This window comes from Thalassophryne amazonica, chromosome 16 (assembly GCF_902500255.1).
Source record: "Thalassophryne amazonica chromosome 16, fThaAma1.1, whole genome shotgun sequence".
NCBI lineage: Eukaryota > Metazoa > Chordata > Actinopteri > Batrachoidiformes > Batrachoididae > Thalassophryne > Thalassophryne amazonica.
In genome coordinates this window covers 31,503,594-31,531,470 of record NC_047118.1, presented here as the reverse complement: position 1 = coordinate 31,531,470, position 27,877 = coordinate 31,503,594, and the positions used below count along the sequence as shown (strand labels likewise).

Genomic DNA, 27,877 nt, shown 5'->3' with positions numbered 1-27,877 from the left:
ATTTGGCAGCACGCGCACTTACGCTCTGTGCTACCACCAATGATCAAATCGGCGCTCGCGCACGACCAGTAGTTGGAAAAGAGGGGCCGATCTCCGCTCCGTGAACAATCCGCTCCTGACGAACGCTTCATCGGCCTGAGAGCCACGGCGGTCCTTCGGTAACTGTCACCGACAGCACAGGAGCGCTTTGGAGGAAGAATGGCGGATTCGAGCAGCACTGCAGCGGTTGGGGCCGCGAACTCGGACTGCGTTGCTCCTGCCGGGGTGGCTGGCACTGTTGCGCATGATGGAGCTCCCGGAGCTGCGGGACCCAAACCCGGGTCCGAGTCCGTCAAGGGCCAAATATTTGATGTGGGCCCCCGCTACACCAACCTGTCGTACATCGGGGAGGGAGCGTACGGAATGGTTTGGTGAGTTCGTGCTGCCGTAGTATGTAAACCAAACGTGCTAGCTAACGCAAGCTGCTGGTTAGCAGATTCTCCGCACTGTCTAATGTAACTAGTAACATTGTTACGTAAATGTACGAACGTGATATAGCGCCGTGTGTGTAATATCAGAAAGCAGTTAGCAGACGCTGGTGAATTATTGTTCGTCTGGTAGCTGACTGGCTACAGGCGTGGCTGTGCTATACAGGAAACCATATCGGGAGTGATTGCGCAGGACGTCTTTTGCTGTCACACAATAAAATCTGCTGCATGTTGCATTTTACCGCAAAGACAATTTGGTTATCGCCGATTCTGGCTTCAGTCTCAGAAACACGATCTGATCTTGACTTTCGGTCGTTAAACATGCAGCCTGCAGCAAATGCGGCTGCAGAGGATATGAGTGGGATATTTTTTTTCTCTCCCCTTCTCTTGCTGAGGCCTTTGCTCGCCCCGTGTTATCGTGCGTGATCTCCAGCCTTGTGTGGGCATGTTGTGCAACTCTGTTGCACTTAATATCAATGTCGAGACCACTGTTTTAACTGCGATTAGATGCGACAGGACTGCGCCCTGTATAAGTGCGGGTTCCACATTGATTTCAGTGGAGTTGCAGCGTTTTGTTTTGTGTCGTCATAGTCGTGTTTGTAAACAATGTGTACACCCACTGTATTTTTTATGATAGAAACCTACTCGGGATTTGACGTTATTGTCTGTGTGTACCAGCTTTAAAGATGAATATATTTTCAAGTTTTGGGTGCAGGGGGGTGTTGGCATTAATTGTGCATAACCCAGACCCTAAATTTAACCCCAATTATACATAAACATTTTTGTAATAGTCTTTTCAAAAAGTTTTTAATTCTCACCTTTTTAATTTATATTCGGGGTTTTTGTGTATCCCACAATCCCTTGCGCGCCAGACAGTCGCTGCAGTCAAAACAACATAATCCACAACACAATTGTCAATGAATATTGTACTACAAAAATGTAATTTTTTTTTATGCTTTTCATCATGTTAATAAGAGACTGCTGCATGATACCCTGAAAACTTGCTAAAACAAATATAACAAATAATCCATGTCTACTACGTTTAATCTGCGTGGAATTTAATAAATGCAAACCGATTTTCAGACATATTATATATATTAGTCTGGAACAAAGAGGACAAACAGTGCTGTAAAGAACAATAATAAAGATGTTAAAGAGCAAACTTCACTTTCCCCCCGAGCAACATCATCAGGAAGTGAGCGTAGCTCACACCAGCTCCCATTGAAAATAACATAGAGACAGCCTGTGATTCTCGCATGTTTACATAAAACAAATGCAATAACGTCTATAAACCCAGAGAATATATTCACGAGAGTTTTAGGCACAATATAAAAATAGTTTTATGTTGCAATGTTAATGGTGTTGTCCATGTGCAGCGGTTAAAGTGCAGCGTGATCAGGGCGTATCAATGCAGTTCTCAATGTTACTGAGATCTCGCAGCACGGCGAACTCTCCAAGGTTTTGCTGGATTTGAAAACTGAAAAGGGTGAATAGAGAGGTCGAGGATGGTGTTAAATTTGCTGCATTTTGCTTATTTTTGGGGGGGGGGGGGGGTATAGTTTATTCTCCATCCAATTACCAGGTAGTTGATTATATTTTCAATATAAATGTAATCCTTTTCTTCTCTAACACCCCTTTTTCATGATGTTCTGGATGTTCTGCAATCACCCACAATGCAAAAAAATTGCTAAAACGGGATGAAACTGCTTAATCTGGTTTGCCTGTTAACAGTCTGTCTTATTAAATGCAAACCTGGCAACTGGCTGGATTATAAAGTGCAGACTTGGCAACCCGCCTGAAAAAAAAACCGAAAGAAAGGAGCTTTGCCCTCACTCAGACATGATTGAGCTTTTCACCTTTAGACAAAAACCACAACAAACGCTGCTTTGGCTTCAGATTTTTACCTCAATGGCGCACGATCAAATGAGTTTCAAGTTGTAGTCACTACGAATACCCTGTTTAAAGACGTTTACATGATTGACGCTGTTAAAACTGCTAATACCTGGAAGCTACCATGTACTATCACCGATTTTGAAAATCGGGATGAAATTTTTCAGTAGTTCATAAATTGGATCCCTACTTCAAATCTGGTGCCGATGATGGCCATATGTACTATGTATACCAGGTTTGTTCAAGATCCACACATATGGATCAATAAGTTACTATGATACTTCAAAATTTGTCCAGATTTGCACTTCGGGATTAAACGGGAAGGAACGGCCCACTGTGGAATAGCCCCATATTTTTTTTTCTATTTTATTGTAGGTTTTCTAAGGATTAAAAAAAACCATAATTAAAACAGTGTTTCTCATGCATTGTGAACACTTGCAGTGTACCTTTTTCCTAACATAAGCTTCGAACTTGAAATGCAGAGATTGCTTCAGGAAGAAAAAAAGGTCACACATTAAAAACAACAAAAGACAATATGAAAGTGGCTGCTTTGTTTTAAATTTCATCTGGATTGTCCCTGTAGTCCCTTTGTGTAATCTTTAATTGACCCTGCATGTTGCTACCATAAAAGGAAGGTTTATTGAGCATTTTTGCATAGGCCATTCATGTTGTAGTCTTATGTGTAGGTTTATGCGGTGGATTGCAGCCATATTTGGTAAAATGCAATAAAGTAAATGCCTTTCGCATCTCTCTTTTTTCCACTCAGGGTTGCCACAGCAGGTCCGAGGTGGATCTGCATGTTTTCTTATTTATTTTTTTTTTTTTTGGCACAAGTTTTACGCCAGATGCTCTTTCTGACGCAACTGCTTATTGGAGAATTTGTAAGGGTGGTTTTGAACCGGGAACCTTCTGCACTGGAAACAAGCACACTTAGCCAACAGCCACACAAATGTGTACTGCAAAATTTCATATTTGTGATGTAGTGTAACAGACGTACACACATTACACACCCGGGTGAATCTGGGCTTCAGTTAAGCATATGTGCTTGGGTTGGGACAGATAAGGTTTTGCTGATGGCATAGATTGTCATTATCGGCCTGATTCATTGTTGATTCATAATCAATTTCCTGTGTTTGAAAAAAAAATATTGGCTTATATAGGTTTTCAGTGTCAATGCAGCTGTTTCTCTTGATGCTCAGTGCAGATATTGATAGCACGATATCAGATGTAACATTATGACATGCGTTTTTTGCAATGCAGCTATGTTAAAATAACATGATCACAATGTTAAGAGGCATTGATAGCATCTGAAGCATCCAATTCTGATGAATTTGGAACCAGAGTCCCATCCAGAGTATGCACATGCATATAAATGTCTCGCAACACAGTGAAGTAACTGTTGAGAAAATGCTGCACAATATTCAACACAAATGACTGCATTATTTGCTATCTGCACATATGTCCACCACTATTCATCCCAAAAGTAAACTTTTGTCTCGCTTGTGCTAAGGAGCTTCAGGGTTAATGCTAGCATCACAGCAGGTCCAGTGGTCTTTAGAATACTGTATCTTCATGCACTATAGGTGGAGCAGAAAAAAATTGTAATAACTCTGTACACCTTTCCTGTCATTCCTGAAGAAGTTTCTTAAAGGCACCAGAAACATTGAGGTAACAGGTTGGTCTACCATTTTCTTTCCTTCCTCTATGCCAGGCACATCTCTCTGTCCATGACAAGCAGTAAAGCTGCCCCACACTCTATCTACTTCTGCATTGTGGTCAAAATGGTAACAGCCATTATTAGTGATTTTGATGTCTAAATAAACATCATGAGTGAATAATCTTGACCAAAGGTGGGGTTCAAACTGCTTGGCACTCACTATCGCCTGAAAGTTTGATCTGATCTGGATTGTGGATTTTATGGAAATTTGAATTTAATATTGAAAAGCGCATTTGGTGCTTTGCATTATACGAGGTCTGTTAGAAAACTACCCAACCTTTTTATTTTTTGCAAAAAACATGGATTTGAATCACGTGTGATTGCATCAGCCAAGCTTGAACCTTTGTGCGCATGTGAGTTTTTTGCACGCCTGTCGGTTGCGTCTTTCGCCTGTGAGTAGGCTTTGTGTGAGCAGTGGTCCACCCCTCTCGTCGGATTTTTATTGCGAATAAAATGTCTGAACGGTTTGGAGCTTTGCTGCATCAAATTTTTCCAGAAACTGTGAGAGACCTCCAGGTGGACACCATTCGGAAAATTCAGATGGCTTTCAGGGACGATTTTATGGGGATTACACAGATTAAGGAGTGCTCCAGCCGGTTTAAAGACCGCCCACAGCGACTGAGAGCGCGGCGCACTCCGAGCGCCGATCGACAGGCTGAAACCCTGCTGAAACAACCAGATCATTTCCAAAGTGAAGGCTTTGTTGATCCGGGACATCATCTGACTTCCACAGAAATGGCAGAAGACGTGGACATCAGCACTTTTTCGGCACATTCCACTGTTACAGGAGTTTTTGTCATGGAAAGAGAAGTGGAGGGATGCGCCACGGAGCCGCTCATGGCGCGGACAAAAACACCTCCGTGTTGGTCTCACAGGACGGCTTTCAGACGGCTTTTGGTGGCTTTTCAGTCGTGTGACTATCTGAGAAATTGTGGATGAGCTGGACATGCCAGAACATGTCCTGTGAGGCTTCATCACGGCTTTGCTTTGCGCCATGCGGCTCCGTCCCGACGCGCAAATTTCTCCGCTCCTCTTTCCATGACAAAAACACCTGTAACAGTGGAATATGCCGTTCATTTCCAAACTGAACGCTGTGTTGATCCGGGACATCGTCTGACTACAACCCCTGGCAGAAATTATGGAATCACCGGCCTCGGAGGATGTTCATTCAGTTGTTTAATTTTGTAGAAAAAAAAGCAGATCACAGACATGACACAAAACTAAAGTCATTTCAAATGGCAACTTTCTGGCTTTAAGAAACACTATAAGAAATCAGGAAAAAAAAATTGTGGCAGTCAGTAACGGTTACTTTTTTAGACCACGCAGAGGAAAAAAATATGGACTCACTCAATTATGAGGAACAAATTATGGAATCACCCTGTAAATTTTCATCCCCAAAACTAACACCTGCATCAAATCAGATCTGCTCGTTGACATTGACCCTATGCCGTGACATTGACCCTATGTGTCTTTTTGCAAGGAATGTTTTCACAGTTTTTGCTCTATGGCAAGATGCATTATCATCTTGAAAAATGATTTCATCATCCCCAAACATCCTTTCAGTTGATGGGATAAGAAAAGTGTCCCAAAATATCAACGTAAACTTGTGCATTTATTGATGATGTAATGACAGCCATCTCCCCAGTGCCTTTACCTGACATGTTCTATTCAGGCAGTCATCTTTATAAATCTCATTGGAACAGCACCAAACAAAAGTTCCAGCATCATCACCTTGCCCAATGCAGATTCGAGATTCATCACTGAATATGACTTTCATCCACAGTCCACGATTGCTTTTCCTTAGCCCATTGTAACCTTGTTTTTTCTGTTTAGGTGTTAATGATGGCTTTCGTTTAGCTTTTCTGTATGTAAATCCCATTTCTTTTAGGCGGTTTCTTACAGTTCGGTCACAGACGTTGACTCCAGTTTCCTCCCATTCGTTCCTCATTTGTTTTGTTGTGCATTTTTCGATTTTTGAGACATATTGCTTTAAGTTTTCTGTCTTGACGCTTTGTCTTCCTTGGTCTACCAGTATGTTTGCCTTTAACAACCTTCCCATGTTGTTTGTATTTGGTCCAGAGTTTAGAAACAGCTGACTGTGAACAACCAACATCTTTTGCAACATTGCGTGATGATTTATCCTCTTTTAAGAGTTTGATAATCCTCTCCTTTGTTTCAGTTGACATCTCTTGTGTTGGAGCCATGATTCATGTCAGTCCACTTGGTGCAACAGCTCTCCAAGGTGTGATCACTCCTTTTTAGATGCACACTAACGAGCAGATCTGATTTGATGCAGGTGTTAGTTTTGGGGATGAAAATTTACAGGGTGATTCCATAATTTATTCCTCAGAATTAAGTGAGTCCATATTTTTTTTTCCTCTGCTTGGTCTAAAAAAGTAACCGTTACTGCCACCATCTTTTTTTCTTGATTTCTTATAGTGTATCTTAAAGCCAGAAAGTTGCCATTTGAAATGACTTTAGTTTTGTGTCATGTCTGTGATCTGCTTTTTTTTCTACAAAATTAAACAACTGAATGAACATCCTCCGAGGCCTGTGATTCCATAATTATTGCCAGGGGTTGTACCACAGAAATTGCAGAAGACGTGGACATCAGCACTTCTTCGGCACATTGAGACAGACGTGCTGAGAAATTTGCGCATCGGGATGGAGCCGCATGGCGCAAAGCAATGCCGTGATGAAGCCTCACAGGACATGTTCTGGCATGTCCAGCTCATCCACAATTTCTCGGATAGTTACACGACTGAAAAGCAACCAGAAGCCATCTGAAAGCCATCCTGTGAGACCAACGCGGAGGTGCTTTTGTCCGCGCCATGAGCGGCTCCGTGGCGCATCCCTCCGCTTCTCTTTCCATGACAAAAACTCCTGTAACAGTGGAATGTGCCAAAAAAGTGCTGATGTCCACTTCTTCTGCCATTTCTGTGGAACTCAGACGACGTCCCGGATCAACAAAGCCTTCACTTTGGAAATGATTTGGTTGTTTCAGCGGGGTTTTAACCTGTCGATCGGCGCTCGGAGTGCGCCGCGTTCTCATGTTGCTGTGGGCGGGTCTTTAAAACCGGCCTGGAGCACTCCTCAATCTGTGTAATCCCCATAAAATCGTCCCTGAAAGCCATCTGAATTTTCCGAATGGTGTCCACCTGGAGGTCTCTCTGTTTCTGGAAAAATTTGATGCAGCAAAGCTCCAAATCGTTCAGACATTTATTCGCAATAAAAATCCGACGAGAGGGGTGGACCACTGCTCACACAAAGCCTGCTCCCAGGCGAATGACGCAACCGACAGGCGTGAAAAAACTCACACATGCACACGAAGGTTCAAGCTTGGCTGATGCAATCACACATGATTCAAATCCATATGGTTTTTGCAACAAATAAAAAGGTCGGATAGTTTTCTAACAGACCTCGTATCTTAATCAAAAGGGGCCCCAATCAGTCTTATTTGTGACAATGAGGTGCAAACTGGTGCTCTCAATGAAGACTGTTTGATCCACATCTGATCCGTATTGCAGATTTAGTAGATATTTGATTTTAATATTGAAAAGCCCCTTTGATCTATATTTTGTATTCTAGTTTATCTTATGAAATGGCACTTCTAGCAGGACTTTGACCTTGATAATTTTTTTCCACGGTAAAAATTTGTGGAATTGAAAACTAGTGTTGGCGGAGGTTTGCGCTGTACGAGCGTGGTGCTCTATCTAGATTTATTTATTTTTCACATTTATTATTTCACTGCTGTGCTCTCACACAAACACCTTGATCTCAGTTTCACAAAAGTTCCGACAAGGAACACAAGCAATAAATTAATCTTTTGCCACTTACATGGTTAATTGAGGGCGTTTCTGAATGCAAATGACCATGAATATACACACACATTATATGGTTATATTTTCACATTGTGCAATTGACAGAGTTGACATTAAAGTAGTTAAACTATCTGGATTAATTTGGTTTATAAATCAAAACCATAAGTCAAACCTGCTTTCCTTTTGAGGACTTCGGCCTCACGGCTGGACCGCTGTAAAGGGTAACGACTTTTGTTTTTTTTGTAGCAGCTCGACAGCCAGGTTCCTTCTGCTGGGGTGGAGTTGAGCTCAGCTCCTCTTAGTTGCCTCACTACTGCAAAATATGTAGCAGACAGGAGCTAACAGGGTTTATAAATGTCTTTCACCATTACTCTGTAAAAAAAAAAAAAAAAAAAAAAAAGTTAGCAACCTAAAAGTTATCGGAACTAAATTTATCAGAAGCTAATGGTTTGATGGTTTTTGCTGATGGACAACGCTGATGGTTTTTGAAGTAAGCTGAAAAGCTAATCTGCTAACAAAAAAGTTAAATTTGATAATTAACGGTTAGCGGATTAGCGGAACTGTGCCCACCACTGGAAATGCGATATATTAGAGGAATTATATTTGCTGCTGGTGTCAGACATTGCGTCCACCACGGTATAACGTAACACCCAACAATTCATGCCATCTCTAGACTATCAGGTTGTCCGCCAAGTATGCATTAATTGTTTGAGTGCGCTCGATAATTTGCTCAAGAGAGAAAGACAGGTCAGATTCCCTTGCCATTAGTGCAAAAATGAAAATGTATCCAGTGCCTTGCAAAAAACCCAGCGATACATACATGCAGGTAATGCCAAATCACGGGCTGCAAAATGTATGGGATTTCTGCTGCGTGCCAGCGGGATCTAGGCCTGCATTTTATGTGCTTAACTTGCAGTAGTATAAATGGAAGCCATACGCAAGGTACAGTGTATGGCTGTCTTAAAATGTACAGTGCTATGTGAAAGATTGAGGCACCCTAGATTTTCAGTTAAAATGTAGTATTAGGGGCTTTATTTAAAGGCCAACAGAAAACCAAATTTGAAATGACCAAATATTCATATTCCAATTTATAAAAATAAAAAAAAATCAAATTTTTTTTTTAAAATCAAATTAAATAAATTCCCCCCCCCCCCCCCCCCCCCCCCCCCCCAAGTTATAAATGTTGTTTGCAAAAAACAGTGTTCGGCCACTCCTGGATTTCTTACAGCTGCACTGCCCTTACCAAAAAGTAGTATATGCAAGTATGTTTGAAGTATACTTCGAGTTTACTTTTTATATACTTATCAGTACTATTTTTTGGTAAAGGTGCTGGTGGATGACAATACAAAAATGTTTACAACTTCAGCATGAGCTAATTGCTATTGGTTTTGGACCAAATTTCATTTGTCATATTAAGGTTTTGAGACAAGCATGCTTTTAAATATTATTAAGGGGGGGGTGTGTGTGTGTGTGTGTGTGTGTGTGCGCGCGTGTGCAGGGGTGGTGGCCAACTATACTCAACAAAAATATAAACGCAACACTTTTGGTTTTGCTCCCATTTTGTATGAGATTAACTCAACGATCTAAAACTTTTTCCACATACACAATCACCATTTCCGTCAAATACTGTGCACAAACCAGTCTAAATCTGTGATAGTGAGCACTTCTCCTTTGCTGAGATAATCCATCCCACCTCACAGGTGTGCCATACCAAGATGCTGATTAAACACCATGATTAGTGCACAGGTGTGCCTTAGACTGTCCACAATAAAAGGCCACTCTGAAAGGTGCAGTTTTGTTTTATTGGGGGGGGGATACCAGTCAGTATCTGGTGTGACCACCATTTGCCTCATGCAGTGCAACACATCTCCTTCACATCATCCGTGAAGAGAACACCTCTCCAACGTGCCAAACGGCAGCGAATGTGAGCATTTGCCCACTCAAATCGCTTACGACGACGAACTGGAGTCAGGTCGAGACCCCGATGAGGACAACGAGCATGCAGATGAGCTTCCCTGAGACAGTTTCTGACAGTTTGTGCAGAAATTCTTTGGTTATGCAAACCGATTTTTCCAGCAACTGTCTTAGTGGCTGGTGTCAGATGATCTTGGAGGTGAACATGCTGGATGTGGAGGTCCTGGGCTGGTGTGGTTACACGTGGTCTGCGGTTGTGAGGCTGGTTGGATGTACTGCCAAATTCTCTGAAATGCTTTTGGAGACGGCTTATGGTAGAGAAATGAACATTCGATACACGAGCAACAGTTCTGGTTGACATTCCTGCTGTCAGCATGCCAACTGCACGCTCCCTCAAATCTTGCGACATCTGTGGCATTGTGCTGTGATAAAACTGCACCTTTCAGAGTGGCCTTTTATTGTGGGCAGTCTAAGGCACACCTGTGCACTAATCATGGTGTCTAATCAGCATCTTGATATGGCACACCTGTGAGGTGGGATGGATTATCTCGGCAAAGGAGAAGTGCTCACTATCACAGATTTAGACTGGTTTGTGAACAATATTTGAGAGAAATGGTGATATTGTATATGTGGAAAAAGTTTTAGATCTTTGAGTTCATCTCATACAAAATGGGAGCAAAACCAAAAGTGTTGCGTTTATATTTTTGTTGAGTGTAGTTAGTGTGCTTGATTTCAGTACGAAACCTTCCCGGTTCAAACTCCACCCCTGCCACATTTCTCTATGCAATGTAGCGTTGCATCAGGAAGGGCGTCCGGCGTAAGATTTGTGTCAATTCAACATGCAGATGCTGTGGAGGCACCAAGTTTAAAAAAAAAAAAAAAAAAAAAAAAAAATACAAGAACAAGAAAAAAAAACAAGGGAGCAGCCGAAGGGACTTACTATTAAGGTGTGTGTGTGTTGGGGAGCACAATTCCCATTTATTAATGAAAAGGGTTTCCTTTCAAACTCATTAAGTGGAAAAAACAAGGTGACCTGTTTGGTGGAGTGTAACTGTCTAGTCATTATTAATAGACAGAATTTGGATCCTAAATGTTGTTGAAGTTTGTAAGCTTAAGGGTCCCAGAAGCCCACAGTCCACATCTTTTCTCATCCCTACTTAATCTCCATCTGCAATCAAGACTGTGGCTGTAGTACACAATACAGAAGTGGAACTTGTTTTCAACATACTTTGAGGGGAAACACGAGTCTAATCCAGTTTCTAATACAGTTTGAGTGCACTGTAACCAGAGATATTTTCTTCTTTTTTCCACATCTGTCTTATCCAGCTCTGCTCTTGACAACTTAATGGACCGGCGTGTAGCCATCAAGAAAATCAGTCCATTTGAGCACCAGACGTACTGCCAGCGCACGCTGAGAGAAATCAAGATCCTGCTGCGCTTTCACCATGAGAATATCATCGGCATCAACGACATTCTCAGGGCACAACACATAGACAACATGAGGGATGTGTATCCTTTCATGCTTTTATAATGAGGGCATGGCTGTATTTGTCTGCAAGATTTTAATGTTTAAGATTTTAAATATTTGGTTTCAGTTGAACAAATCCACCAAACTGTTTGTTTTGTTTCTTAAGCTACAAACATTTCACAAATCAAGTTTATTTTGTGTGTGTATATGTGTACTCCTGACAACAAAATCATCATAAACATTTCGTAGAAATTCTTACTGGAAATTTCCAAAAAGAAAAAAGGAAACATAAAAGTAAAATCATTGTGCTCTTACAATGTTGTGTGTTCTCGGTTTCAATGTGATAGTCGTTCATAAGTTTGAGCTAGGGATGCACCGATCCCGATACCAGTATTGGGTATCGACCTGATCCCGTATTCATTTACTGGTACTTGTATTCATAAAACATCTCCGATACTACATGACCCAATACCCCTTTACAGCAGCGTGATGTCAACCTCTCAATGTGGGATTTTCACGCATATGCTCTGAAATTTCTGCACTATAAGCTGTTTGTGGACTTCATCATCATACAGTCCTGAATGAAAAATAATCCACATAAAGCCTCCTGAGTTTGGAACACAACATCTGAAAATACTTTAATTCTGCGTGTGGCTGAAAAAAAGGTTCCTTTGTGACTTCGGCACTTTGCACCAGTTCCTCCGTCAGAACCCAGATCGGTTTCAGCGTCGGAGATTGTCCATCAGGTTGGTGAGTTTCAGCCGATGGGAGACCGTCTCGGTCCGCTACAGGTGTAATCCGTTTGCGTAATCTCTGGTGCTGTGTTTGGACCCCCCACTCACCTCCACGAGCTGCACTTTGTGCCAGAAGTTGACTCACTGCACCTCCTTAACGGCTCAGTTACTGCAGGCAACGGGCTGTTCTGTCTGAACACAAGGAAGTTATCCCATGATCCACAAACAAAAAATCAAATAATGTTAAAATTACTCTGTTTTGCCTCCATATATTGCCGAGATGCCGCGCGACATGCATGCCGTGCTCCTCCAATATTTACATGTTCCACCGTTGGGGCGGGGGGCATTTATGGTATGTTACCTGTACATATTTAATTAAAAGTTAAAAAATAGTGTGGCAAGTGAAAGGCTGTTTAGCTCACTGTCACATCGTAGATAAAAACAGAAACAGGCTCACAGCTGATAACACAGAGAAGCTTCTTTCCATCAAAATGAATCTGTCCCTCACATTTTCAAAAAAGGCTTTTAGTCCTCAGAAATAATGGTGGAGATGAACAGTTTCACTTCAGTTATCAATCAACTCAACTTTTTTTTTATATAGCGCCAAATCACAACAAACAGTTGCCCCAAGGCGCTTTATATTGTAAGGCAAGGCCATACAATAATTATGAAAAACCCCAACGGTCAAAACGACCCCCTGTGAGCAAGCACTTGGCTACAGTGGGAAGGAAAAACTCCCTTTTAACAGGAAGAAACCTCCAGCAGAACCAGGCTCAGGGAGGGGCAGTCTTCTGCTGAGACTGGTTGGGGCTGAGGGAAAGAACCAGGAAAAAGACATGCTGTGGAGGGGGGCAGAGATCGATCACTAATGATTAAATGCGGAGTGATGCATACAGAGCAAAAAGAGAAAGAAACAGTGCATCATGGGAACCCCCCCACAGTCTACGTCTAAAGCAGCATAACCAAGGGATAGTCCAGGGTCACCTGATCCAGCCCTAACTATAAGCCTTAGCGAAAAGGAAAGTTTTAAGCCTAATCTTAAAAGTAGAGAGGGTATCTGTCTCCCTGATCTGAATTGGGAGCTGGTTCCACAGGAGAGGAGCCTGAAAGCTGAAGGCTCTGCCTCCCATTCTACTCTTACAAACCCTAGGAACTACAAGTAAGCCTGCAGTCTGAGAGCGAAGCGCTCTATTAGGGTGATATGGTACTACGAGGTCCCTAAGATAAGATGGGACCTGATTATTCAAAACCTTATAAGTAAGAAGAAGAATTTTAAATTCTATTCTAGAATTAACAGGAAGCCAATGAAGAGAGGCCAACACGGGTGAGATATGCTCTCTCCTGCTAGTCCCCGTCAGTACTCTAGCTGCAGCATTTTGAATTAACTGAAGGCTTTTTAGGGAACTTTTAGGACAACCTGATAATAAAGAATTACAATAGTCCAGCCTAGAGGAAATAAATGCATGAATTAGTTTTTCAGCATCACTCTGAGACAAGACCTTTCTGATTTTAGAGATATTGCGTAAATGCAAAAAGGCAGTCCTACATATTTGTTTAATATGCGCTTTGAATGACATATCCTGATCAAAAATGACTCCAAGATTTCTCACAGTATTACTAGAGGTCAGGGAAATGCCATCCAGAGTAAAGATCTGGTTAGACACCATGCTTCTAAGATTTGTGGGGCCAAGTACAATAACTTCAATTTTATCTGAGTTTAAAAGCAGGAAATTAGAGGTTATCCATGTCTTTATGTCTGTAAGACAATCCTGCAGTTTAGCTAATTGGTGTGTGTCCTCTGGCTTCATGGATAGATAAAGCTGGGTATCATCTGCGTAACAATGAAAATTTAAGCAATACCGTCTAATAATACTGCCTAAGGGAAGCATGTATAAAGTGAATAAAATTGGTCCTAGCACAGAACCTTGTGGAACTCCATAATTAACTTTAGTCTGTGAAGAAGATTCCCCATTTACATGAACAAACTGTAATCTATTAGACAAATATGATTCAAACCACCGCAGCGCAGTGCCTTTAATACCTATGACATGCTCTAATCTCTGTAATAAAATTTTATGGTCAACAGTATCAAAAGCAGCACTGAGGTCCAACAGAACAAGCACAGAGATAAGTCCACTGTCCGAAGCCATAAGAAGATCATTTGTAACCTTCACTAATGCTGTTTCTGTACTATGATGAATTCTAAAACCTGACTGAACCTCTTCAAATAGACCATTCCTCTGCAGGTGATCAGTTAGCTGTTTTACAACTACCCTCTCAAGAATCTTTGAGAGAAAAGGAAGGTTGGAGATTGGCCTATAATTAGCTAAAATAGCTGGGTCAAGTGATGGCTTTTTAAGTAATGGTTTAATTACTGCCACCTTAAAAGCCTGTGGTACATAGCCAACTAACAAAGATAAGTTGATCATATTTAAGATTGAAGCATTAAATAATGGTAGGACTTCCTTGAGCAGCCTGGCAGGAATGGGGTCTAATAAACATGTTGATGGTTTGGATGAAGTAACTAATGAAAATAACTCAGACAGAACAATCGGAGAGAAAGAGTCTAACCAAATACCGGCATCACTGAAAGCAGCCAAAGATAACGATACATCTTTGGGATGGTTATGAGTAATTTTTTCTCTAATAGTTAAAATTTTGTTAGCAAAGAAAGTCATGAAGTCATTACTAGTTAAAGTTAATGGAATACTCAGCTCAATAGAGCTCTGACTCTTTGTCAGCCTGGCTACAGTGCTGAAAAGAAACCTGGGGTTGTTCTTATTTTCTTCAATTAGTGATGAGTAGAAAGATGTCCTAGCTTTACGGAGGGCTTTTTTATAGAGCAACAAACTCTTTTTCCAGGCTAAGTGAAGATCTTCTAAATTAGTGAGACGCCATTTCCTCTCCAACTTACGGGTTATCTGCTTTAAGCTACGAGTTTGTGAGTTATACCACGGAGTCAGACACTTCTGATTTAAAGCTCTCTTTTTCAGAGGAGCTACAGCATCCAAAGTTGTCTTCAATGAGGATGTAAAACTATTGACGAGATACTCTAACTCCCTTACAGAGTTTAGGTAGCTACTCTGCTCTGTGTTGGTATATGACATTAGAGAACATAAAGAAGGAATCATATCCTTAAACCTAGTTACAGCGCTTTCTGAAAGACTTCTAGTGTAATGAAACTTATTCCCCACTGCAGGGTAGTCCATCAGGGTAAATGTAAATGTTATTAAAAAATGATCAGACAGAAGGGAGTTTTCAGGGAATACTGTTAAGTCTTCTATTTCCATACCATAAGTCAAAACAAGATCTAAGATATGATTAAAGTGGTGGGTGGACTCATTTACTTTTTGAGCAAAGCCAATAGAGTCTAATAATAGATTAAATGCAGTGTTGAGGCTGTCATTCTCAGCATCTGTGTGGATGTTAAAATCGCCCACTATAAGTATCTTATCTGAGCTAAGCACTAAGTCAGACAGAAGGTCTGAAAATTCACAGAGAAACTCACAGTAACGACCAGGTGGACGATAGATAATAACAAATAAAACTGGTTTTTGGGACTTCCAATTTGGATGGAAAAGACTAAGAGACAAGCTTTCAAATGAATTAAAGCTCTGTCTAGGTTTTTGATTAATTAATAAGCTGGAATGGAAGATTGCTGCTAATCCTCCGCCCCGGCCCGTACTACGAGCATTCTGACAGTTAGTGTGACTCGGGGGTGTTGACTCATTTAAACTAACATATTCATCCTGCTGTAACCAGGTTTCTGTTAGGCAGAATAAATCAATACGTTGATCAATTATTATATCATTTACCAACAGGGACTTAGAAGAGAGAGACCTAATGTTTAATAGACCACATTTAACTGTTTTAGTCTGTGGTGCAGTTGAAGGTGCTATATTATTTTTTCTTTTTGAATTTTTTTGCTTAAATAGATTTTTGCTGGTTATTGGTGGTCTGGGAGCAGGCACCGTCTCTACGGGGATGGGGTAATGAGGGGATGGCAGGGGGAGAGAAGCTGCAGAGAGGTGTATAAGACCACAGCTCTGCCTCCTGGTCCCAACGCTAGACAGTCACAGTTTGGAGGATCCAAGAAAATTGGCCAGATTTCTAGAAATGAGAGCTGCTCCATCTAAAGTGGGATGGATGCCGTCTCTCCTAACAAGACCAGGTTTTCCCCAGAAGCTTTGCCAATTATCTATGAAGCCCACCTCATTTTTTGGACACCACTCAGACAGCCAGCAATTCAAGGAGAACATGCGGCTAAACATGTCACTCCCGGTCTGATTGGGGAGGGGCCCAGAGAAAACAGAGTCCGACATTGTTTTTGCAAAGTTACACACCGATTTAATGTTAATTTTAGTGACCTCCGATTGGCGTAACCGAGTGAGTTTCATTTCAGTGAGTTGTCTAGCAGTGTCATATTTGTTAAGAAACACACGATTGACGTTAAAGGAAAATTTGTTGTAGTCAAAAAGTGAAGTTACATGATTTAAGTGAAATGTTTGTAAATAAAAACAAAGCTAATGATATTGGTAGCAGTTCCACCCAAAAGTAAGGAAAAATTGATGAATAAAACATGTTTTCAAAGTAATCAGAAAACTGTAATGGTATCATTGTATTTATATCGATACTCGGTATTGGCGAGTACTCATACGTGTACTCGGTCTGGAAAATAGTGGTATCGTGCATCCCTAGTTTGAGCAACTTGTCACTGTTAAGGAATGTTCAACTGTCCAGTAATTCAGAATTTTTAATCCCTAAACCTCAGCAGGTACTTGAAAACATTGAGTTTTGTGCAGCTTTAATGTTCTGCTGGCTACAGATATGGAGGAGTCTGAATTATAAACCTCATATGCTCCTTCAGTAGAGGTTCAGAAAGACTTAAATAGGAACAGCAACATCTGCTGTAGTTAGTGCTGTACTTAAACATTTTCTGCAAGTGAAGTCCTTGCAAGGGGTACATTTCCAATTAATTTGAAGCTAATTATTTAATGGATTGATTCTATTTATTATAATTTAGAACTTATTCATGTTTAAAACTCAGGCTGTAAATAAAGTTTGCTTTTGTTGTTGAGGCCGTGTAACCTCTCTTGCTGTGCAGTAAATGCAAAAGCAGTACAAAGTAGTTTTGAATCCATCTGTCTACAAAATAATTTGGGTGTGAGTCCCTCAATATCGCTAAGATTGAGAGTGACAGCGAGAGATGAGCTGTTACAGCTGATAACACTGATTTACTCTAAAGCGCCTCACTGTAGTCAGGAATAATAGGATTAGAAAGATGCTAAAGAAATGCTCATACTTTTTATGTTGGACTTGCGTTGGTTTAACTGGAGATTCTTAATCCTCTTGTTGACCTCCTTGACTCATGCACCTCCTTGCATATTTCCAGCTACATAGTGCAGACTCTGATGGAGACAGATCTGTACAAGCTGCTGAAGACTCAGAAGCTGAGCAACGACCACGTCTGCTATTTTCTCTACCAGATCCTCCGAGGCCTAAAGTACATTCACTCGGCCAACGTGTTGCACCGTGACCTCAAGCCCTCCAACCTGCTCATCAACACCACCTGCGACCTCAAGGTGAGTTCTGCTTCCAAACATAAATGCACAACACGTTAACGTTTGTTTACAGTCATTTCACTACCGCACACACGAGAGCTTTCCTCTGGGTCTCATTTTAATTTGGGAAAGGCTGTTTGTGTATTTAATTTGTACACCTTGAGGAATATGCTGTGCATGCTAATTTTGTATCCTTACTTATGCGTTCATTATACTTCGGTGTGTGTGTCTCTCTCTCTCTGTGTACACTTCTACATTGACATTTTCAGCTATTCAGTGGCTACAAAATGCATTTGTTTTTTCACTTACTCCAAACAATTACACTATTTAGCTTTTGAGCCCACGATGATGTTTGCGTTCTAAATCAACAGTGTAATTATTAAAATGTTTTTTTCCAGAGTGAAAAGATAAACCCCAAAACTTCAAAGTTCCCTTTTACAGACATTCGGTGCACCAAAATATTGTTGTTGCTGTTTTTTTGTTTTTTTTTTTGGAGGGGGGGGGGGGGGGGTTTACGGGTGACCAAACGGAATAACGAATTTCAGAAGGTTTAACCGTTGTATTGTGCTTGTTGGAGACAAAAATGGGTTTGTATTTTCAAATACATGCTTCCCCCCCATTTACAACAGATACTATGGTTAAATGTTTTGCACAAAATATACCACGTCTCCCCACGCCCATCCAATTGGGACAAAGGCAAAGGACATTAACTTTTTTCCACAGATGGAAGATTTGAGAATGCTATTTTACAAATGATGGTGACTCAAAATCAACTCTAGCCTCTATCATCTATCCAGCATACAGTGCTGTCCATCCATCTGTTTTCTGATCTTCCTTACGGTGCATCCAGAAAGTATTCACAGCACATTTTTAATGTTAGTTTTATTTGAAAATGGTTGAAATTCATTTTTTCCTAAAATTCTATGCACAATACCCCAAAAATTTCCAAGATTTTTTTTACAAATTTATTTTTAAAAAATACTAAGGAGTCACATGTACATAAGTATTCACAGCCTTTGTCATGTAGCTCAAACTTGACCTCAGGTGCATCCTGTTTCTACTGATCATCCTTGAGATGTTGCTAGAGCAGGGGTCACTAACCCTGTTCCTGGAGGGCACCTGTCCTGCATGTTTTCCACATCTATCTACTCAAGTCACCTGATTTTTTTTTAAGTGCTGTTTTCCAGCTCTTGATTGGCTGAGCACACCTGATAGAGTTCATTACCTGGGAGTGCAACAAGGAGAGTTAGAAAACATGCAGGGCAGGTGCCCTCCAGGAACAGAGTTGGTGACCCCTGTTCTAGATCTTAATTGGAGTCCACCTGGGGTAAATTCAGTTGATTGAACATGATTTAGAAAGGAACACACTTGTCTACATATAAGATCCCACAGCTGAGAGTGTATGTCAGACCACAAACCAAGCGTGAAGTCAAAGAAATTTTCTGTAGACTTCTGAGACAGGATTGTCTCGAGGCACAAATCTGAGGAAGGGTACAGAAACATTTCTGCTTCTTTGAAGATCCCAATGAGCACAGTGGTGTCCATCATCTGTAAAAGGAAGAGGTTTGGATCCACCATGACTCTTCCTAGAGCTGGCCGCCCATCTAAACTGATCGATCTGGGGAGAAGGGCCTTAGTCAGGGAGGTGACCAAGAAGCCAATGGTCACTCTGTCAGAGCTCCAGTATTCCTCTGTGGAAAGAAGAGAACCTTCCAGAAGGACAGGCATCTCTGCAGCAATCCACCAATCAGGCCTGTATGTTAGAGTGGCCAGATGGAAGCCACTCCTTAATAAAGAGCACATGGCAGCCCACCTGGAGTTAGACAGAAGGCATCTGAAGGACTCTCAGACCACGAGAAACAAAATTCTCTGGTCTGATGAGACAAAGATTGAACTCTTTGGCATGAATGTCAGGTGTCATGTTTGGAGGAAAGCAGGCACTATCCCTACAGTGAAGCATGGTGGTGGCAGCAACATGCTGTGAGGATGTTTTTCAGCAACAGGAACCGTGAGACTAGTTAGGGTTGAGGGAAAGATGAATGCAGCAATGTACAGAGACAGCCTTGATTGGAAAACCTGCTCCAGAGCGCTCGTGACCTCAGACTGGGGTTCATCTTTCATCGGGACAATGCCCTTAAGCACACAGCCAAGATATCAAAGGAGTGGCTTCAGGACAACTCTGCCAATGTCCTTGAGTGGCCCAGCCAGAGCCCAGACCTGAAGCCGATTTGAACATCTCTGGAGAGATGTTCAATAGCATGTTGAGGGGAAAATAATTTTATTGTTTTGGAATAAGGCTGTAACATAACAAAATGCGGAAAAAGTGAAGCGCTGTGAATATGTTTTGGATGCAGTGTACGTATCGTCGGCATTCACCTGCAACAATATATTAGTATGCCTGTGTGTGGAGTCTACTGAAATTTTAAAAAAAATCGCTTGTGGGGAAGTAGAACAAAACCTCACATTTTACAAAATCTGCATCTTAGTATGTGTTAAAATCTATTTGTGCACTGATGTGCACATTTGGTTACAGTGTCTGTGATGTAATGTTTGTGATTGGGAAAAATCTCACTTTGCCATGCCCCCTTCTCAGACACGTGTCATTATATCCATAAAATGCATAACAAAGGTGTATTGATAACCGTTAACAAAATGAGACTACCTGCTGCAATGTTTCACCTAAAGGAGCTTTGATGACTTCTGTGGAATCTCACAAGTTGTCTGTAATCATTTAACTTTTGCCAACTGTGTCCACTTTCTCAGTGCCACTGTGCCCCTGGTGCACTCTGGTTTAAAGGGATGGTCAGGTTTTGCTGGTATTTCCCACTGCTTAAGTAGCAATGTGCACTCTGATGCACTCCAAATAAATTTGCACTCTCTGGACAGCTCATTTTTGCATTTAGATAGTGCCCTTAGTGTTAATGTGATTGTATCGGTTAGCCCTGTCTCTCACCTAATACGCACTGGAATAGGTTCTAGCGCCGCCTCCTGATTTCTGTATGGGAGCAGATGAGGCCTTTTTAATCTGCTCCTCTTCTAGTAATTTGCACTTTTACATCTGACTCAAGGTAAAGGTGCCCTGACGATCGCATGACTTTCAGTTGCGCAGTTGCACGCACTTCATTGTGACAATCCCACCTGTTGGATGTCGAGCTTTGTGCGTTGGTCGCTGCGTATATAAAACAATTATTTCATAGCGGATTAATCATTTTCTCAGAGTTTGGCTGTTGAAAACACCTCTAATCACTTCTGGAATCACAGAGGACCCGGTCATCTGCTGCTTTTTTTTTTTTCTCTCTCTCTCTCTCTCTCTCTCTCTCTCTCTCTCTCTCTCTCTCATATGCTTAATGAGGCGGAGAACGTATTGTAACAGTCTAAAAGGTAACTATTTGTAATGTTTATGTTGTAGTTGTTTGGTAAAAGAGTTGCATGTTCTTTCCTTCTTATGAGCAGCTGTAAAAGTACATTTATGATAAATTTAACATCTTGTTATAATCATACAGATGAGCTGTGCTGTGATGCGGTGCACTGACACAATCACATGCTGTGTTTTTGAATTGTTTGCGCAATGTTCACATAATTAATGCTTGGAGATTTTGAACAGTTCAAAAAAAAAAAAATTTGCGCACTTGCACGAAGCCCTGCACAGTTTACAAGTTTGAGATGAGTTCACTCTCCTGCATGGCAGAGCGCGTGCAAGTGCGCGGATCAAAGTCATGCAAGTGTCAGGGCACCTTAACACTAGGTGGCAGATCAGCGTCTCTGACCTCTGACTCTTTATGCCATTTTCAGATCTGTGACTTTGGCTTGGCACGGATAGCCGACCCAGATCATGACCACACAGGATTCTTGACAGAGTACGTGGCTACACGTTGGTACAGGGCCCCAGAAATCATGCTAAACTCAAAGGTAGGCACGTAGTAGTGTGTGTAGGTGATTGCGAGTCTACATATGTGACTGAATGTCAGCTCAGTCTGTTGACCATCTGTGCCACTTAGGGCTACTCCAAGTCCATTGATATCTGGTCAGTGGGCTGCATCCTGGCTGAGATGCTGTCCAACAGGCCTCTTTTTCCTGGGAAACACTACTTGGACCAGCTCAACCACATACTGGGTGGGACATTTTAAATCAATATACTGTGAAATGTATTTTCTTTTTCAAGTAGGTGGAATATTCGCTGCTATGGTAACCAGTCATGTTTTGTAAGACGATGCACAGGATTGTAAAGCAAAGTAGGTGAAACAGGATTATCTTACAACTTTTAATACTATTACAGTTTTTTTCTTACATCAGTAGCAGAGTAACTGTAGAGCAATGTTTAGTAGCTACCAGTTGAGGAACTACATTGAAGAACAACTGTCTGTAGGAACAGAGGTTAGTTCCTGTTTTCCCCTCTGGACAGGCATCCTTGGCTCTCCATCTCAAGAAGATCTGAACTGCATTATCAACATGAAGGCGAGAAACTACTTGCAGAACCTGCCTTTTAAAAATAGGGTCCCTTTCAGCAAAATCTACCCAAAGGCTGACTCAAACGGTACAAGAAAATGCCACATGACTCTTCTGTGCACGTTTAGGAAAGTATGGTTCAAGAAAACTACACAGTGCCAGTGTCTTCTTAGGGAATAACCCCTTTGTGTCTGATTTGCGGATGTTCATGCTGGTTATACAATCGCAAATTGAGCTTTACCGGCAAAGCGTATGTGAAGTGAGTAAAAAGGAGAAATGGCTATTTTCAACCGTGTAACAACATGAATGTCCACAAATCATGAGACACAACAGGGTTATTCCCATTCTAATCCAATTCCATTGTTTGCACAGTTTATTTTTCTGTAGGTAATTCGGTCAGCAAGGCTTACCATCGAGGTAGCATTGCTCCAACAGCAGTCAGGGCGCAGAGTAATCCATCAAACGTGAAAAACCATCAAATGTGAAACGGTAATTCTGTATCAGACTCCACATCGATACTTTCGTATGGTAGCTTAAATTCACGCATTTCGGCAGCGGTACCTGACTTTCTCTCGCTCTCAGCTAGCAGCGCGCGCAGCTGGTGTTCTGTCGAATTGTGCGTGTCGTCGCATAAATCAGTTCATAAAACAGTTCCGAGCCCCAGCAATACTGAGCATGCATGCGCAGTTGCAGACAGGAATGATATTCAACAGGAATGACATCTCGTCAGGGCGCGGAGTAACATCCAAATGTGAAATGGTCGACTATTTTCCCACCGTTACCCCGATATTATACGGTGCAAAATCTCACACGATTAACCAATCAGATTCACGGAAAAAATGTTATTGGATTAGAATATGTAATGAATGTTGCATGAAACCAGAAAATGACACTCATTTAGTGAATAATATGGATGTGCAGAACTGGTCCCTGTGGACTGAGTTTGCAAACCAGTCACTTTGGTGATCTCTTAATTTTCCACAGCTCTGGACCTGCTATGCTGCATGTTGACCTTTAACCCCATCAAGCGCATTAGCGTTGAGGAGGCCTTGGCTCACCCTTACCTGGAGCAGTACTATGATCCCACAGATGAGGTACACATTTGCAAAAGGCTAAGCTGCCAACACACCTTAAACTACATTCTAGACATAATTACTAACAAGCATAATACCTCATTAGATTTAACAGCAGCCATGGTGCCAAAAGCTTTTTTTTTGTTGTTGTTGTTGTTGTTGTTGTTGTGTTTTTTTTTTTTTTTTTTTTTTTTTACTTTATTTGCAGCCATTCGTACATTTGTTTTAATGATATGTGTTTTAAATAGTCAGAACACAGTGTTCTGACGGACTTCTTAAGGTGTCATTACCATGTTGTAGCTGATGCTTCACGTATTTGTATTTGTGTGCAGCCTGTAGCAGAGGAGCCCTTCACTTTCTCCATGGAACTGGATGATCTTCCCAAGGAGAAGCTGAAGGAGCTGATTTTTGAGGAAACCGCTCGTTTCCAGGAAAACTACCAGACATCTTCCTGAGACACACCGGTATAAGAACAAGCCTTTTTCTTTACACCAGTCACAGCTGCACTGGAGATATTGGAGCGTTTAAGCAACAATGATTTTAAGAGTGACAGTAACTTGCTGTGTGTGTGTGTGTGTGTGTGTGTGTGTGTTAGCTTGACTACTTGCAGTAACGTGCAGCTTTACAAGGGCAAACTGAGAATTTGAAGCACAGTGACCTTAAACAGCTGTGGCTAAACTCATGTTAAAAATGAATCACTCAAGTTTAATTTTTTTCTGAAAATAATAAATATAAAGCAATGCTAAAATACCCTCGGCCGTATGAGCATAACAGCGACTTTTTGACTTTTTAAAAAAAAAATAAATTCTAAATCAAATTAATAATGCGCCACTAGATGGAGCACTGTGTGTGTTCACAGCTGCCAGTAAATCTGTTGTCACGTTGTTCCAAGAGGATGGTAAATATGTAAATAATGGCCCTAAACTACACATGCAGCTTTTAACGGTATGTGAAATACAAGTAATGATTATTTTTGAAATTGATAAATTTATCTACCCCACCCCCCACCAATGAATGTAATGTTTGTTTTTTAATAGTCTGATTATTTATGGATTAGATGATTGGTTAATTTACCAGTAAATCATAACAGTGTATTCTACCAATAGGTTTTAATCGTGCATTTAAATATTATTTCATGAAAAGTATTTATTGTACAAATTAAAAATAATGCAATGCTAAAATACCCTCAGCCATATGAGCATTGTCTTATTGATAATTTGCAGTTGTTTAATTGGTATCTCAGTGCAAACTAATATATATATATATATATATACACACACACACACACCTGTGCACTAATCATGGTGTCTAATCAGCATCTTGATATGGCACACCTGTGAGGTGGGATGGATTATCTCAGCAAAGGAGAAGTGCTCACTATCACAGATTTAGACTGGTTTGTGAACAATATTTGAGGGAAATGGTGATATTGTGTATGTGGAAAAAGTTTTAGATCTTTGAGTTCACCTCATACAAAATGGGAGCAAAACCAAAAGTGTTGCGTTTATTTTTGTTGTGTGTGTGTGTATATGTGTATGTGTGTATATATATATATATATATATATATATATATATATATATATATATATATATATATATATATATATATATATATATATATATATATATATATATATATATATATATATATATATATATATATAGTGCATAAGACAATAGGATCTTAATAATTAATGTAAATTAAATTTAAATAAAATTAAATTTAATGTAAATTATTAAGATCCTATTGTCTTATACATAAGACAAGTAAGGATTAAACGACGAAGCTGCACATTATACGGATTGAATGCACGACGCGGAGTCTAAAACAGTGTTACTCCGAAGTGTCATATATATATATATATATATATATATAATATAATATAATATAATATATAACATTAATTATTAAGATCCTATTGTCTTATGTACAATCTTTACATATTCAATCAAGTCCCTATATTTTCACTTGATAATTACACAAGGACCACAGTGGAAATAAGCGTTTATGCTTTGTGTTATCTGTATCATTGATACATACACCTCTGTATGTTTATATTGATGTTGCAGAATAAACAATATTTTATTTAAGTTGAAACGGCATCTGCAGGATGGCATGCGTGTGCGCATACGTGAGCTTTTGAAAAGGTGGAAGTTAGCTTTGACCTCGTGTGATGCACGTGCATGCTGATGTCCGCAAGATGTCTTGAAAATCACTGCAGAAGTGTTATCAGGTTAAAAAACAGCATTTTCAATTTTAGAAGTGTTCATTTGTCGCTAGCGTTTACATAATACATGACAGATGTTATATTTACACAGAAACAAAGTGGTGTTAGCAGCTAGCCAGACCAGACATCACCATGCTAACATCCGTGAGATGTCTTGTAAATGACTCCAGACGAGGTGTCAGGTTACAAAACAGCGCTTGCAGTTAGAAGTCTTTATTTCCTGCTAGCTTTTACATAATATATGAGAAACGTGTTATATTTAGATAGAAAGGAAGCAGTTTTGGAGTGCCAGAGAGATCAGCCAGTGATGTCACGATGCTGCTCGGCTCTGATTGGCTGTCATCTTTGACCCAAAATACATAAGCATACCAAACAGCGAATGTCAGCTGTCGCCAGTCGAATGCACGCAGAGATTTTTTTTTTTTCTCTGCATTCTGCTCCAAGCAGGTGCTTTTAATTTTTACACATGCACAGAGACTGTGCCAGAAGACATCAAAAGCAAAATTTCACTCATGGTAACGACAGCATCACTCTTAACTAAACTGACTAAACCAGCTGAACTACAAAAACACAGTAAATCAATAACACTAACATGAACCACAATAACATTTAAAATCCAGAGCTCCCATACTGCATTGCAGCACATTGTCCATGTGTTCTGGTTAGCTAAAATTAATAATTTCTTCAAAAATAGTAGTCCTGTCAACTTTCCATATTCGCAGTATTCATCCTTGACCCAAAATACATAAGCATACCAAACAGCAAATGTCAGCTCTCCTTAGTTATTGTGATCGAAGCCATAATGCACACACCGACGCACACAGAGACCACTTGGCTATTATAATTCAGATAAATAGCCACAAATTAAAGAGGTATTCATAGATGAAAACTTTGCGCACAGCTTTGCCTCTTCCTAAGACAGAAAATAAATGGCAAATGGACTGCATTTATATAGTGCTTTAACATCTATATCAGAAGTTCAAAGCATGTTACAGTAATGCCTCCTATTCACACACCAATTTCAGGGTGCTGCCATGCAAGGCTCTCACTGTACACTGGAAGCAACTTGGGGATTAAGGACCTTGCCCAAGGGCCCTTAGTGATTTTCCGGACAGACGGAGGTTTGATTGGCGGATCCTCTGGTCTCAAGCCCACTGCTTAAGTATGAGACCAGGGGTCTTCAACTTTAGTCATTGAGGGAAGCTCAGTGTCTTGCACCCTTTAGATGTGTCCCTGGCTGAATTACCTCCTCAGTATGCAGTCAACTTCTCCAGAGTGCTGCTAATGACCTCATTAATTGACTCAGGTGTGTTGAAGCAGTGACACATCTAAAAGTTTCAGCTCACCGGCCCTCAAAGACTGGAGTTGAAGACCCCTGTACTCTGCACTGGACCATGACCTAAAATCCCAGCATTTTTCGTATGAGTGCAGCTAAATTATTTTCATTAACAAGTAATCTGATTGCTTTCTGGATTAATCCAGTTGTTGTGTGGTCCATAAATATTGTTGGTGTTGCTATTACAAAGACTCAAAATGATTATTCAGTTACCAAAATAGGCATTTGAATAAACCATGAACAACCCTCAGTAACATTCTATGCTTTGTTTTGCTTTTAAATGACTGATAATACTGGATACAGCTGTGGCTCCAGCAGCTTGCAAATATTCAGTTATTTGTACAAGAGCATATTGCATAACATGCACATGTTATGAATCCAGAGCCATAGAGTGTGTTCATGTGGACAAGCTTTCAGGCTCTTTACTGCTACTTTGTTAGAGCCCTGTTACACATGATGGCGACAGTTGTAAGGATGTTGTGTGTGTTTAAAAGGGAGATGATGGTGTAGTGGTTAAGCAGTGGGCTTCAGACCAGAGGATCCTCTGTTCAAACCCCAGTCTGGCCGGACAATCACTACGGACCCTTGGACAAAGTCCATAATCCCCAAGTTGCTTCCTGTGTGCGCGGGTGCTGGACGGCCATGCGGTTCTCTGTGTGGTATTTGAGCGTCTTCTGGCCTTGGCGATTCTTCTCCTGTAGTCAGGTGCAGCTTCATACTTCATGTCAATCGTGGTGGTTTGTGAGCAGATACTGAGCAGGCCTTGCAAAATCCTGGTTGCAGTTGTGCAGCGATTTCATGGTCGCACAAGGACCGCTGAACAGACTTCATCCCTGTGTAACGGCGGTTTTACTGAGTGAAGTGGTCAGTTGCAATTTTATCGTTAAAATAAAATTGCCCCTTTAGAAGGTTTGTGCTTTCTTACAAAAGCATTCGTTCATATGAAAACGAAGTGACTTATCGAAGATATATTGTTTATTTACTCAAATTTTCTATTTTTTCTTTTCTTTTCTTTTTTTTAGCCCCTGAAGAAGAGAGACGAGGCTGCACAGAGGCTTGGAAGAAGATGACTCCAAATGATATGCGAAAACAAAAGAAAAATGCATCTTTAAGAAACAACAAAAAAGAGAAAACAACAACATGTAACTGCTTATCTTTCCATTTCTACTGCAAGAGAGCTATGTTTAACTTTGATTTCTGTGGTTGGACGGGGTGGTCGGGT

At 40.7% G+C, this 27,877-nt stretch overlaps 1 protein-coding gene across 1 annotated transcript; it reads left to right on the top strand.

Moving 5' to 3' along the window:
- Window positions 1–27,877, top strand: mapk3 (mitogen-activated protein kinase 3). The gene is made up of 9 exons (XM_034189551.1): window positions 1–410; window positions 11,136–11,318; window positions 17,404–17,593; window positions 21,365–21,481; window positions 21,571–21,685; window positions 21,975–22,106; window positions 23,003–23,112; window positions 23,424–23,555; window positions 27,678–27,877. The coding sequence occupies exons 1-8, from the start codon at window positions 199–201 to the stop codon at window positions 23,544–23,546; spliced, it is 1,182 nt and encodes a 393-aa protein (XP_034045442.1). The 5' UTR covers window positions 1–198; the 3' UTR covers window positions 23,547–23,555; window positions 27,678–27,877.

Bases quoted from the DNA above. Each gene is read 5' to 3' on its own strand.
- mapk3 (XM_034189551.1), top strand. From the start codon at position 199: ATGGCGGATTCGAGCAGCACTGCAGCGGTTGGGGCCGCGAACTCGGAC. The intron at 17,594-21,364 runs GTGAGTTCTGCT...TGCCATTTTCAG, and splicing joins ACACCACCTGCGACCTCAAG to ATCTGTGACTTTGGCTTGGC. The intron at 23,113-23,423 runs GTACACATTTGC...ATTTGTGTGCAG, and splicing joins ACTATGATCCCACAGATGAG to CCTGTAGCAGAGGAGCCCTT.